At 45.7% G+C, this 13,483-nt stretch overlaps 1 protein-coding gene across 3 annotated transcripts; it reads right to left on the reverse strand.

Moving 5' to 3' along the window:
- Nucleotides 1-2,616: 2,616 nt before the first annotated feature.
- Nucleotides 2,617-13,029, reverse strand: KLK13 (kallikrein related peptidase 13). 3 transcript variants are annotated; one of them, XM_025367996.1, is made up of 5 exons: nt 12,946-13,029; nt 7,831-8,017; nt 7,442-7,491; nt 5,881-6,017; nt 2,617-3,769 (listed from the first exon to the last, which is right to left on the reverse strand). In XM_025367996.1, exons 1-5 carry the CDS (start codon nt 12,995-12,997, stop codon nt 3,581-3,583), a joined length of 615 nt encoding a protein of 204 aa, XP_025223781.1. In that variant the 5' UTR covers nt 12,998-13,029; the 3' UTR covers nt 2,617-3,580. The 3 variants fall into 3 exon arrangements, with proteins under 3 accessions (XP_025223781.1, XP_025223782.1, XP_025223780.1); XM_025367995.1 differs by having other exon boundaries at nt 3,569-3,769; nt 7,223-7,491; XM_025367997.1 differs by lacking the exons at nt 7,442-7,491; nt 7,831-8,017.
- Between the last annotated feature and the right edge of the window lie 454 nt (nt 13,030-13,483).

The following is a 13,483-nucleotide window of genomic DNA, read 5'->3' on the forward strand; positions in this document are numbered from 1 at the left end:
TATGTTTCCCCCTAGAAGCAATGCTTTAGTAGTTGCTAATTCAGTGTTAGAGGTGACTTTGTAGAACGTAACTACTGTGAGAAATAGGATTGACTGTATGCTAAGTTTCCTCAATGTGACTGCAAAACTCTCATTCTAATCCATCTTCATCTATGTTGGCTGAGCCATCATCTTACCCACTGATTACTGCAGGAGTCTTCAGGTTCATCTCCTGGCTTCCAATATTCCCTCCTGGCACCTTGTCTCCACCAGTAACCCAGCAATCAGAGTGATAATCCGATTTCAGATATGATTCCTCCCCTGTTGACACTCTCCAGGAGCTCCCCCACTGCAATGGGAGAAAGACCACCTCCCTGACTACAGCTGAAAAGATTCCACATATTTGGCTCCAGCAGAATCCTCCAATCTCATTCCCTACCCAATCACTCCTTCGTCATTACTGTACAGTCATGCTGGCTTTCCCTCAGATCCTGGAATAGGCTAAACTCAAGGACTTTGGCCCAGTGCCTCCTTTTTTCAGAGGTATTTCCCCCATTCTTTGCTAAACTGGCTCCCTTTAACCCTTTGGCCATGCCACCTCCTCCAAGAAGCCCTTCTTGATCACCCTATTCAAAACAGCCTCCTTCTTGATTCTCTAACACAAATCCTTGCTTGTATCCTTCATGGAAATGTTTGCATTTGTTATTATCATCACACAGAAATCATCACAATCTGCAGTTATTTAGTTTGTGTAGTTGTTTCTTTCTTTTTGAGACAGGGTTTCACTTTGTCGCCCAGGCTAGAATGCAGTGGCGCAATCTTGGCTCACTGCAGCTTCTGCCTCCCAGGTTCAAGCGATTCTCCTGCTTCAGCCTCTGAGTCGCTGGGATTACAGGCGCCTGCCACCACCAGCTAATTTTTGTATTTTTGATAGAGACGGGGTTTCACCATGTTGGCCAGGCTGGTCTTGAACTCCTGACCTCAAGTGATCTGCCTGCCTCAGCTTCCCAAAGTGCTGGGATTACAGGTGTGAGCCTCCGTGCCTGGCCGTAGTTGTTTATTTTCTACAAATTCTCCGAGAACAGTTTATTTCCACTTGAGTGTCTAACAAACAGTTCAAGACAAAATGTCCTAATCGGTGCCCTAAAATATGTTCCTCTCAGTTTGTTACATTTTTGTAAATGAAAGCCCTTCCTTTTGCTCAGGCCAAATCTCTGGAGTCATCTTTGACTTCTCTTTTTCTCACACTTCCCCATCTGATGTCGGCAGATATGGTCCAACAGTCCCATCAAACAGATCCAGAATCTGACCTCTCGCCTTCTCTAAGGCCATCACCTTGGTCCAGGAACCATCACCTTTTGCCTGGGCTAATGTAGTCCCTTTCTCTCTGGCCTCCCTGAGTCTGTTCCCCATGGAGTAGCCAGAGGAATCCTGTGCACATTCAAATCAAATAAAGTGCCTCCTCTGCTCAGAGCCCTCTCATACCTCCTGGCTTCCTCAGAGGAAAACAAAGTCTTCATTGTGCCCCACAGGACCCAATGCAGTCTGCTCCGTTCATTCTCTGCCCTCACCTCCCACCCTCTCCTCCTCGCTCACTCAGCTCCAGCCACACCAACCTCTTCACTGATCTTCAGACACACCAAACAGGTTCCTGCCTCAGGGCCTTTGCACAGCTGTATCCCCTGCTCCAGTGGCTGCTCCTCAGATATGTGCTTTGCTTCTTCCCTTCTTCCTTTCGGTCTTTCTTTAAATGTTACCATCTCAGTTAGGTCCTCTTCCCTGGCCATGCTGTTTAAATTGTAATGCCATCCCTTCCACATATACAACCCTGCATTCCCAATTCTTAATCCTTTCTTCTTCTCCTCTTCTTGTTCTTCTTCTTCTTCTTCCTCTTCTTCTTCTTTCTTCTTCCTCTTCCTCCTCCTCCTCCTCCTCTTCTTCTTCTTCCTTCTCTTCCTCTTCCTCTTCCTGTTTCTCTCCTTCTCCTTCTTCTTAACAGGGTCTTGCTCTGTCATCCAGGCTTGAGTGTAGTGGCACAATCACAGCTCACTGCAACCTCAAACTCCTGGGCTCATGCAATCCTCCCGCCTCAGCCTTCTGAATAGCTGGGACTACAGACTCGTGCCACTGTGTCCAGCTAATTTTTTAAACTTTCTTGTAGAGATGGGATCTTGCTATGTTGTCCGGGCTGGTCTTGAACTCCTGGTGTCAAGCGATCCTCCCACCGTGGCCTCAAGTGTTGGCATTACAGGCATGAGCCACCACACATGGCCCTTGTTTCATTTCTTGCCATGGCTTGTGGCACCACCTGACAGCCTATTTCTTTATTCATTTTTGTTATGGAGACTTCCTGAAAAGAATGTAAGTTCTACAAGGGCAGAAATTTTTATCTGTTTAGCTCATTGGTTATCACTTGTGTCTGCAACAGTGCCTGGCTCATGATAGGTACAAATGTTTGTTGAATAAATAAACTATATTTACCAACACCCAGGAGAATGCTTGCACATAGTCAACACTGAATAAATGTCTCCTGAGGAAAATAAATGAGTGCAACATCTTTTTTGGACATTTTGCAAATTTGAAGGGCTGTTATTAACATTCTAAGGTAATATTTTATGGGAATCATGCAAACAATAATAATGATAAATGCTTGACATTTATCCTTGTAATAATGCTACAATTACAAAAAATCATGAACCCATTTTATAGATGAGAAAGCACAGAGACTGTGAGTTTTATAACTTGTCCAAAGCAAGGATTTGCTCTACATTTTAGGGTCATGGACAAAGATGTAACAGCAAGGGACACTGAACAAGCATGTTCATGGCGGGGATACAGGACAGAATATTTGGTAGACAATATAGCTCAGGCAAGGAGACCCTTTGGTATATTGAACCCTATAACTCTAGAGACTTAGGGTGCCGTTGATTCAGAGAGAGGGAATGTTGGCAGAGATGGGGTATTGGAAGAATGTGGGATGTAGGTTGGGTTGGGACATCTGAGACAACCATAACAGTGTGAGAATGAACCATTCTGAGGATCCAATGTTAGCTGTGGTGAGTCACAGAGGTACATAGAATGTTGTCAGGGCAGAAGATTGTGGGCATAAGATAATATTTTCAGGATGAACTATCATGGGAGTCTAGAGCCTTCTTGAGTGCGAAAAATAGAAGGTCTAGGATACTGGCATTGAATAAATACTTGAAGAGTTAGAGGATGTTGTCAAGGATGGTCCATTGATAGGACATATATTGTTGAGATGGGCTGACGGAAATATTTAAGAATGTGCCGCAGACAGAACATTCAGGTGGTGATGTGGGCTCATAGAAGCCATGCTGATGCAGTTGAGAGACCTGGGCCATTGTCTGGGTTGGGACATTCAGGTTGTTGAGATGTTTCTGGGATGCAACATCTGGGAGACTGCAAGCCTGGCAGTGCCTGAATGCTTCTGAAACATGGAATGTCAACTGGGATTGAGCATTTTTCAGGACATGGATCACTGGTTCAAATGGAGCACTGGGAATAAGGAGCAGAGAAGGGCTAAGCAGACAATATCAGGAAGTCATGGTGAAAGGATGGAAGCCGGTATATTTCACAACTTTTATTGTGGGCCCTTCAACCATTTTTGCTGCTGGGTTTCATATTTTCGGATTGTTTCACGGATCCACAGGACGTATCTTGAGACACGGGTGTAGACACCAGGCCGGTCAGGCTGCCCACATGGGAAGTCTCCCCAGGAGATGATGCCATACAGTGTTCTGTTACAGACCAGGGGGCCCCCAGAGTCACCCTGAGTTGGGGAAAGAAAGAGAGAGAGAGAGAGGTGGGTCCTTGCTGGGGCTAAACAAGGCAGGGACAGGGAGACGTGGGGAGAGAGTGAAAGATGGAGAGAGACACACACAGAGAAGGAGACTCAGAGAGGCAGAGTCAGACACACACAGTGTGAGAGAAAGCAATGAAGACAGTGAGAAACAGACAAGACAAACACAGAGGGACAGACAGCAAGAGACAGAAATAGGGACAGAAAGACAGAGATAGGCCCAGAGAAAGAGAGACACAGAGAAATTTCTGTGTCTTTCTCTGTTCCACAGTTTCATTAAAATGGTAACAACTTACTTCATACCCATTTTTGTTTCCCTGGTACTAAATCCCACCTTGCACCCCTTGCCCCACACCAGCTGACCCTGTTCCTACTTTAAGACTCCTTTGTGCCTCTCACTATTGAGTGAACCCATCCACATCTGGGCAGGGTATGCAATACACGTGTACATCTATTTCTCTTCCTGAGCCCAAGGCAGACATCACTAGTGGATCAAGGCACATATCATTAATATAGTATCATACTCTTTCTCACTGAATCAAATCTCAACTTCTTTATTGGATGCAGGTTGGTTTTTTTTTTTTTTTTTTTTTGCTCATGTAGTATCCATTTCCTCTTATTTAAAAAAAAATTAAACATTCATTTTTAACTATTTATTTATTTATTTATTTATTAGAGACAGTGTCTTGCTCTATTTATTTCTTTTTGGTTTTTTTTTTTTTTTTTTTTTTTTTTTGAGACAGAGTCTTGCTCTGTGCCCGGGCTGGAGTGCAGTGGCCGGATCTCAGCTCGCTGCAAGCTCCGCCTCCCAGGTTCACGCCATTCTCCTGCCTCAGCCTCCCGAGTAGCTGGGACTACAGGCGCCTGCCACCTCACCCGGCTAGTTTTTTTTTTTGTATTTTTTAGTAGAGACGGGGTTTCACCGTGTTAGCCAGGATGGTCTCAATCTCCTGACCTCATGATCCGCCCGTCTCAGCCTCCCGAAGTGCTGGGATTACAGGCTTGAGCCACTGTGCCCGGCCTTCTTTTTGTTTTTGAGACCGGGGCTTGCTTGATCACCCAGGCTGGAGTGCAGTGGCATGATCTTACCTCACTGCAGCATCGAGCTCCTGGGTTCAAGTAGTCCTTCTGCCTCAGCCTCCCAAGTAGCTAGGACTACAGGTGTATACCACCACACCTGGCTAAAAAAATTTTTTTTCTTTTTTGTAGAGACAGAGTCTCACTATGTTGCCCAGGCTGGCCTCAAACTCCTGGGCTCAAGTAATCCTCCCACCTCAGCCTCCCAAAGTGCTGGGATTACAGGCATGAACTACTGTACTTGGCCATTTCCCCTTATTTTGGTAACAGCCACTCCTGACTTTTTCATTTGGGGAACTGCCCTTCTCCACTCCCAGTCCATGCCGTTTGTCCCTGGCCCTCTCCAGCACCCACAGTTAACTATGTGACTCAGGCTTGGCCCATCAGAGAATCCCACAGCTCTGATGGACTTATGGCTCAGGACACATGACTTAGGTCAGCCTAGTGAGAATCATGCTCAAAACTTTTATGTGAACTATTGGAAAAGAGAGATTCTCTTTCTAATAGGGTTGCCTAGCGGGTAGGATGTAAGCTCAAAGCCGCTGGGGCCATCTTGTCATGGGAAGAATCTAACTGAGAATGAAGCCAAAAGAGAATAAAGAAGAGCTGAGAGTTAAAAGAAAGACAGAATTCCAAACACACAATTTGCATACCTGGATCCATCTGTGCCTAAAGTCAGACACCCTGGATTTTCAGTTACAAAAGCCAGCATTTTGTTTAAGCCAGTTTGAGTTGGTTGTCACTCACAATTGAAAGAATACCAACTTTTATGCATCTCAACACAGGGATCTGGGCAGCCACTCAGTCAAAGCTGGGGCTTATGATGAATTATTCCTGCCATCCCTGGGTGCCTCTTTTTGTCTTGACCTCCTATGTGAGGGAGCATTGTACCTTATAAAGATTGGTTCCCCTAATGCTGGAAACAAAGCTTTTTCCCCAGCATCTGTCACTTCCATTCTGGCTTTCTATCCTGTCCTAGGCACCCACCAGCCTCCTGGCCTCACCTCACAGGAGTCTTTGCCACCCTCTTTAGTGCCGGCACACAACATGTTGTCAGTGATCTTTCCTGGGTAGACTTGACGACACTCCTCATCTGAGCGAAGTTGGATGTTGGCACATTGTAGAGTTTTGGGGTAATTCACTGGGGAGAAGAAAGAGAAGGTCTAAGGTATCCGACCTGGATAGGATATGGGATGAAGGTTAAATATGCAAGTTGAATGGGTAAAGAGTAGGTAGAAAATTGAGATGGGAAGAGAAAGATGCAGAAGAGATGAGCACCTATCTGGGTAAAGCAATGGAAGTGACAGAAATATGGAGGGACATGGCAGAGAGGCAAAGGGAGAGATGAGGAGAAAAGTGGAAGGAAGGACAGGGAGAGAAGGGACAAGAGAATGGGAGGTTGATAAGGAGAGTGGTGGAGCCAGTGGTGGGGACAGAAAGTTAGAGAGAGGGAGTTGGAATAGGGAGATGGTCAGAAATAGAGAACTAAAGATGGGAAAGGCAGGAACAGGGATGGGAAGACTTATGGAAGAGTTGGATAGAATGGTAGGAAGAGAGACGAGGCATGTTGAGGAGAAAGGTACAAACATGAGTCTGGGAGAGAGTCAGGGATTGCTAAAGAGATGCAAAGGGCTCTTGTTGGTATATACATCAACTTTATATTCACATATACAATGTACTATACTTAATAAGTAATGATATATAATTATTAAATTGAATTATTAGAAATTTCATTAATAAGCATATTTAACATATTAAACATTTTATAAATTATAGAAATATAAAAATTTTATATTTATATTTTTATATTTATATTTAAATTTATACATTTATAATATATAAATGTATGATTTATATATTATAAATTATAAAATTCATTTACAGTATATAAATATATAAATGTATACATTTATAAAATACATTTATAATATATAATTTAAATATAGATGATATAGTTATAATATATACACTATGGAGAAATACATATTTAAAATACATAATTGATAAATTTTATAATTATAAAATACATTTAATTTGTATAATTTTTGTATAATATATAAATATATTGCTATATAATACATAATATACATCATATAATATATTCACATATATTAGATCTATTTATATTTTTATATATTCATGAATTTATATACATTTATATAAAGGATACAGCTAACTGTATATAATTATAACTGTATATAAATTGTTATATAAATAGTAAATATGTTTATTTAGTAATTTATATTTTTATATATAAAAGAATCTACCTCAGACCTTCCCTCCCATCTCGCCCCTGTTTCCCCAGCCACTCCTGTGGGGCCTCAGGCCACCTGTGTGGGTGCATACCCTGGGGGCTGGTGGTGGTGCCCCAGCCAGACACCCGACAGGTGGTGCCAGGGGTTAGGCGGTTGTTGTGGGAAAGGGACAGGGTTTGGATGTAGCCTGTGAGCTGGACCGGGGACTGCAGCTCCAGAAGCATGATGTCATGGTCGTGGTTCAGGTGGGTGGGACTTCTCCGGTATTCAGGGTGGGGGATAGAGTAGACAACTTCCCTCACCTGCTCACCAGCTTCCACACGCCCTAGGGCATGCTTGCCTAGGTAAACTTTGAGCCCCCTGTGGGTGCAGGAAGAGGGTGGTTAGAAAAGAAGAGGAACCCATTTCCATCCCCATCCCAGCCCCAACCTCTTCCCATCCCCAGCCTAACCTCTTTTCCATCCTACCTTCCTCATCTCCAAACATATCTCCCCTATCCTCAACTTCAATCCCATCCAAATCCTCTACTTTGATTCTATTCCCATACCCAATCCCCATATCTCAACCCCACACCTCATTCTCACCCCCATATCCATCCCCAACCCTAACTCCAACTCCATTCTTAAATCCAACTCCATCCCATCCATAATCCCAGTCCCATTCTCATCCCTACCCCATGCTCCCCTGACCCCTACATACTCCTTCAGACAGTGTGCGGCAGTGAGGACCCATTTGGGGTGGACCAGGACTCCCCCACAGAGTAGCCGCCCTCGCACTAGTAGGGCTGCCTGCCAGGGCTGAGAGTGGGGAAAGCAGGTGTAGCCACCTGGGAGAAACCCACTGGTCCCATTGGTGTTGAGAACCTTGGAAGACTCCTGGGAGATACCTGGTAAAGAAGAGAGATTGTTTGAAAACTGGGATCCAGGGTGCAGAGGAGCCCTGGAGTTGTGGTTCCTGGGCTTAGGGAAAGGGTCAGACTATTGCCCTGGGTGACCAGGAACTGAAGACGAATTTGCCGACCTCTGGCAGTTGCTATTCTTGACCAAGTGGAGATGAGTTAGGGCAAGGAGGTGACATTCTTTTCCAAATAACTACCAAATCTGTTAACCCCACTGGGGGTTAACAGAAGAGTTCACAAAATGAGGATGTTACTGATAGGTAAGCAGGAGATTGACTTTCTCTCCACATGCATTTTTTATATCATTCTACCAGAGGATGGATTTCAGGAGGTAGAAGTGAGACTGACTTACACATCCACCTAGGCAATATCCATCCATCAATCTATCCAATCATCCATCCCCAATTCATCCTATTGATTTGTCCACCCATCTACTCATCCATCTATCCATTCATCCATTTAGGTAGTCATCTAACCATCCATCCATCCATCCATCCATCCATCCATCCATCCATCCATCCACTCATCCATTTATCCACCAATTCATCCATCCATCCATCCATCCACTCATCCATCCATCCACTCATCCATTTATCCATTCATCCATCCATGCATCCATCTACCCACTCATCCATTTATCCATCCATCAACTCATCTGTCCCTCCATCCACTGGTCCATTTATTCATCCATCTGTCCATCCATCCGTCCATCCATCCGTCCATCCATCATCCATCCATCCATCCATCCATCTATCCATTCATCCATCCAATCCAACCATCCATCCGCCCATCCATCCATCCATCCGTCCATCCATCCATCCATATATCCATCCATGCATCCATCCAACCATCTTTCCACCTACCTCTCTATGCTTTCACTGCATATATACTGGTTGCCTCCATGGCTTTAAATACCAGCTACAGGCTAACCATCTCCAGCCCTGAACTCTTCTTTAAGCTCAAATCTCAAACACTGTTGATTTGAATGCTTTACGGGCATCTTAAGCTTTGTATTCCCAGTTTGATCCTTCTCAATCAAAACTGTTCCCTCCAGTATTTCCCACCTCAGTGCTCAGCTCCAAAACTGGGAGTCATCTTTGCTTCTCCTCTTTCCTTCATCACTCACAGCCAATTCCTATTGGTTTTATCTCCCAAATATCCAGTTATCTCCACACTTCTGCCACCATCTTGGTCCATGCCCCATCTTCTCTAGCCCAAATGACTACATCAACCTAAATCCTTCCACTTTTACATCCCTCCAATCCAGTCTTCTCAAAGCAGGCTGAGGACTCTTCAAACAAAGAAAGTCAGATGTTGTTCCCAGGCTTGACTTCCTTTAAAATAAATCCAAAAAGCCTTCCCAAGGTGTGCAGGACTCTTTGCTGTCTGGCCCTTGCCAGCATCTTTGACCCCATCTCCAACCTCTTTCTTCTGACTTCCTCTGGTCCAGCCTCATAGACCTGTTCTTCAAACACACCAGGCATTTAAAGAAAAAAGGAATTTAAATCATCTTGGATGCCCCCATACTAGACATTTTATACTTACTATTTCCTCTCTCTGGACAGTCCTTTCTCCAGACCTGTGTTGTTTCATATGGTAGCCACTAGCTACATGTGGCTATTTAAATTTAAACTAATTAAAATGAAGTAAAAGTAAATTAAAAATTCAGTTCTTAAGTCACACCAGCCATATCTCAAACATTCAATAGCCTAAAGTGGCAAGTGGATAATTGGACAGCACAGATATAGGACATTTCATATATATGGAATATTCTACTGGATGAACCTCAGAATCTGGAGGTTGTATGTCTGGGTCCTTCTTAATTCTGAGAGGTCAGGTAAATGTCTTCTTTTCAGAGAGGCCTTCCCTGACCACCTGGTCTAATGTTGACTCTCCTGGTCCCCACTCATCCCCCATTACATTCTTCTGGTTGGTTTTCATTAGAACAATGATTGCTATTCATTTCTCTTTACATTTGTATACATTCATTTTTTAAAATCTCTCCACTTTGACTGTAAGCTCCATTGACAACAGGCACCTTAACTGCTTTATTTAGTACCATATTCCCAGGACCTAACACAGTGCCTGGCACACAGTGGGGGCTCAATAAATAAATGCTGTGTGTGCCAGGCACTGTGTCTGGTATTGGAAGCACAGCAGGGGTCCATGGGACAGGGAGAATCCAATCCTGAATATGCATGCCATTTTGTGACTGTGTGACCTTGTGCAAATTACCCGCCTCAGTTTCCCCAGCTGTCAAGTAGAAAAAGTAACAGTTCATCTCTCATTGCACAGTTGAAGAATTCAAGATGATCCCGCATTTCAAACCATACAGCACAGCAGGTAGCATAGAGAGCACTCAGTCAGTGGGCAATGTTATTATTAATTATTAGCTACAGCAGGAGGTCCCTCCGCCTCCCCATCTAGCTTCCCCAACTACAGGGCAAGCAGTGGGATTAGCCCAGTGGTTTTCAGTTCGGGACAGAAGTTATTGGTGAGCACAGGATCATTTTAGGTGGTAGAGAGATGAGATATAAGTAACACTAAATCGCACACTCAGACGCTGAGTCAGCATCCAGTTCTCTTTTAATCCTGATTTTGTCAAGGATAAAGTCTCAGGTGGTGCTAATACGGTTTTAACACCTCCCTAATCCTCACTGAGCTCACTTTTTAAAGCTAAGAGGGCCGGGTGCGGTGGCTCAAGCCTGTAATCCCAGCACTTTGGGAGGCCGAGAAGGGCAGATCACGAGGTCAGGAGATCGAGACCGTCCTGGCTAACACGGTGAAACCCCGTCTCTACTAAAAAATACAAAAAACTAGCCGGGCGAGGTGGTGGCACCTGTAGTCCCAGCTACTTGGGAGGCTGAGGCAGGAGAATGGCGTGAACCCGGGAGGCAGAGCTTGTAGTGAGCTGAGATCCGGCCACCGCACTCCAGCCTGGGCGACCACTGCACTCCAGCCTGGGCGACAGAACGAGACTCCGTCTCAAAAAAAAAAAAAAAAAACTAAGAGGACACAGAAGCCTCATCAGGCCACCTAACATTTATCATGTTGAAACATCTGCAAAAGCTGTTTTAGGAAGATCAAAAATGATCAAGTATCAGCAATTTCAGGTGGTCCAACCCAATAAACATTATTTTCTCTTCATTGTGCAGGATTTATTTCCTTCCTCACCTTTTATTTATGACAAAGAATTCTGTTCTCTATTCAGGACAGTAATATAAACTTGAACACGCTTTTGTTTGAGTAAAAAAAAAAAAAAGCTAACTTTAAGTAAATGATTAGGTCAAAAGTTGTACAAATGGTTTTCAGAGCCTCAAGTCCAGGATATGGAGGACAGGGCGGACAACCTTGATTAGGATTCTGACTCAGGCATTGCTGGTGTCATTGGAGCAGGAGCCTTCTGTCTTTGAGTCCTAGGTTTCTCTGCCGTGAAATTGGAGTAATTACAGTGCACCTACCTTGCCAGGTTGTTGAGGACTCCACAAGGCGTAGCATGTGGATCTCCTAGCCTAGGGTGTGGCACTCAGGAGAGGCACGGGCATGAATCCAGGGAGTGTCGCCAGAGGAGAGAAGCCACCCCACCTTCAGGCCAAGGATGGTGCCAGGTGCCAGGCACCCACAGACCCCTCCTTTTTCAGGTCTTGGCTCAAGGGTCAAGCCCTTTGGGAAGGCCTCTGGTCGGGGAGCCGCCATTACATCTCTAGGCCCCTGGCTTGGCTCCTTGAAGTCTTCACCTCATGTCAAGATAATTATTAACTAATTATTTGGATAATTGTTTGAATAACATCTGCGTCTGTCCCCGCTAGACTCCAGGTGCTGAGAGCAGGGACTGTGTCTCTGCTTGTACAGCACCCAGCACAGTGGCCGGTGTTTAATAGCTGTTTGTTGAATGACTAAATTATGCATGAATGGGGTTTCCAGAGAAACTGCTTACAATGGCAGGGAAAGATGGGAAAGATCCATAGGGATCTTAAGGACTACCAATTTGCAGCAAAGTCACATAGGTTTGGGGTCAACTCAAGGATGAAAAGAAGAACAATCTGGAAGGTTCTGGAAGGGACTGAGTATGAAGACAGAATACTAGAGGCCGGGCTCGGTGGCTCATGCCTGTAATCCCAGCACTTTGGGAGGCTGAGGCAGGCCACTTGAGGTCAGAAGTTTGAGACCAGCCTAACCAACAGGGCAAAACCCCGTCTCGGCTGAAAATGCAAAAATTAGTTGGGCATGGTAGCGGGCGCCTGTAATCCAGCTACTCAGGAAGCTGAGGCAGGAGAATCGCTTCAACCCGGGAGGTGGAGGTTTCAGTAAGCCGAGATCGTGCTACTGCATTCCAACCTGGGCCATAGGGCAAGGTTCCGTCTCAAAAAAAAAAAAAAAAAAGAAAGAAAGAAAAGAAAAAAAAAAAAGAGACTACTACTAATAAAGTAATAACGGCTAAGTGGCTAACTTTCAAGTCCCTTCTATCTGTGACATATTGCATGTTCGACGCATCACCTCGTTTCAATATTCACAGTGACCTTCTGTGATAAGCACTTATAGATTGAGCCCATTTTCCAGATGAAGACAATTTAGGCACAAAGCAGCTGCTAGGCTACTGGCTCAAAGCGGCAGCGTCAGGACACGAACCCGTGTCCTTCAGCTTTCCAGAGAGGACAGGAAGCCTTGAACGGGGGAAGAGGCTGCTGAGAGGATATTTTGGGAGGTGAGGGGTCTGGGGTCAGAGGGCCGACCTCAGCCGGGAAACCAGGTCACCCAGGGACAGGCAGGAAGAGCTCTGGGCTGTCCCCACGGGACCCGAGTCCGAGTGGGTGGGGGGCGGAGCTTGCGGATTCCACGCCCCCTCCCCCTTCGGCCTGACCCCTCCTACCATTGTCCCGAGTGGCCGCCGCGCCTCCACCCCCGCACATTCTTACCTCCTGACAAAGCCACGGTCAGGGAGGCGATCACTAGGGCCAGGGGCCACATGGCTCCGGGATCGGGAGGGCAGGGTGGGCGGGGCCTGAGGAGAAGGTGAAGGGGGTGTCGAGGGCGTGCCCGGAACCTCCGCGTCTGAAACCTCTCGGCTCCTAAATCTCTCCTCCCCTCATTCACTCTTGACAGCTCTGACCCTGGAATCTGCCCCCCACCCCCAATTGCATCCTTGGAAGGGGTGCAGTAGCGAGGTGGGAGGAGCAGTGTGCAACCCCCTGGGGCTCCGGCGTGCAGCCCCTCACCCCGGGAAGCCGTCCCTTCCCCCCTGCCCTCTGGCGAGCTGGGTAGTCCGTGCACTCTCGCCCTTTTCCTCCAGAGTCAGCCTTCCATTCTACCCCTCTAGGTCTGTCCCCACGCTTGGTATTAGCCCAAGTTCTTCTCTGTCCGCTCCCTTCGCCTCTCTCCGTCTCTGCAGGTTTCTCTCTAGATCTGAGACTCTAGCTTCACTCTCCCTCTCCCTGACTCAGCTGCCCTTCTGCT

The sequence above is a fragment of the Theropithecus gelada genome, chromosome 19 (assembly GCF_003255815.1).
Source record: "Theropithecus gelada isolate Dixy chromosome 19, Tgel_1.0, whole genome shotgun sequence".
Taxonomy (NCBI): Eukaryota; Metazoa; Chordata; class Mammalia; order Primates; family Cercopithecidae; genus Theropithecus; species Theropithecus gelada.

Bases quoted from the DNA above. Each gene is read 5' to 3' on its own strand.
- KLK13 (XM_025367995.1), bottom strand. From the start codon at position 12,997: ATGTGGCCCCTGGCCCTAGTGATCGCCTCCCTGACCGTGGCTTTGTCA. The intron at 8,018-12,945 runs GTAAGAATGTGC...CTTCTTTACCAG, and splicing joins GACCGTGGCTTTGTCAGGAG to GTATCTCCCAGGAGTCTTCC. The intron at 7,492-7,830 runs GTATGTAGGGGT...CTGCACCCACAG, and splicing joins GCCGCACACTGTCTGAAGGA to GGGGCTCAAAGTTTACCTAG.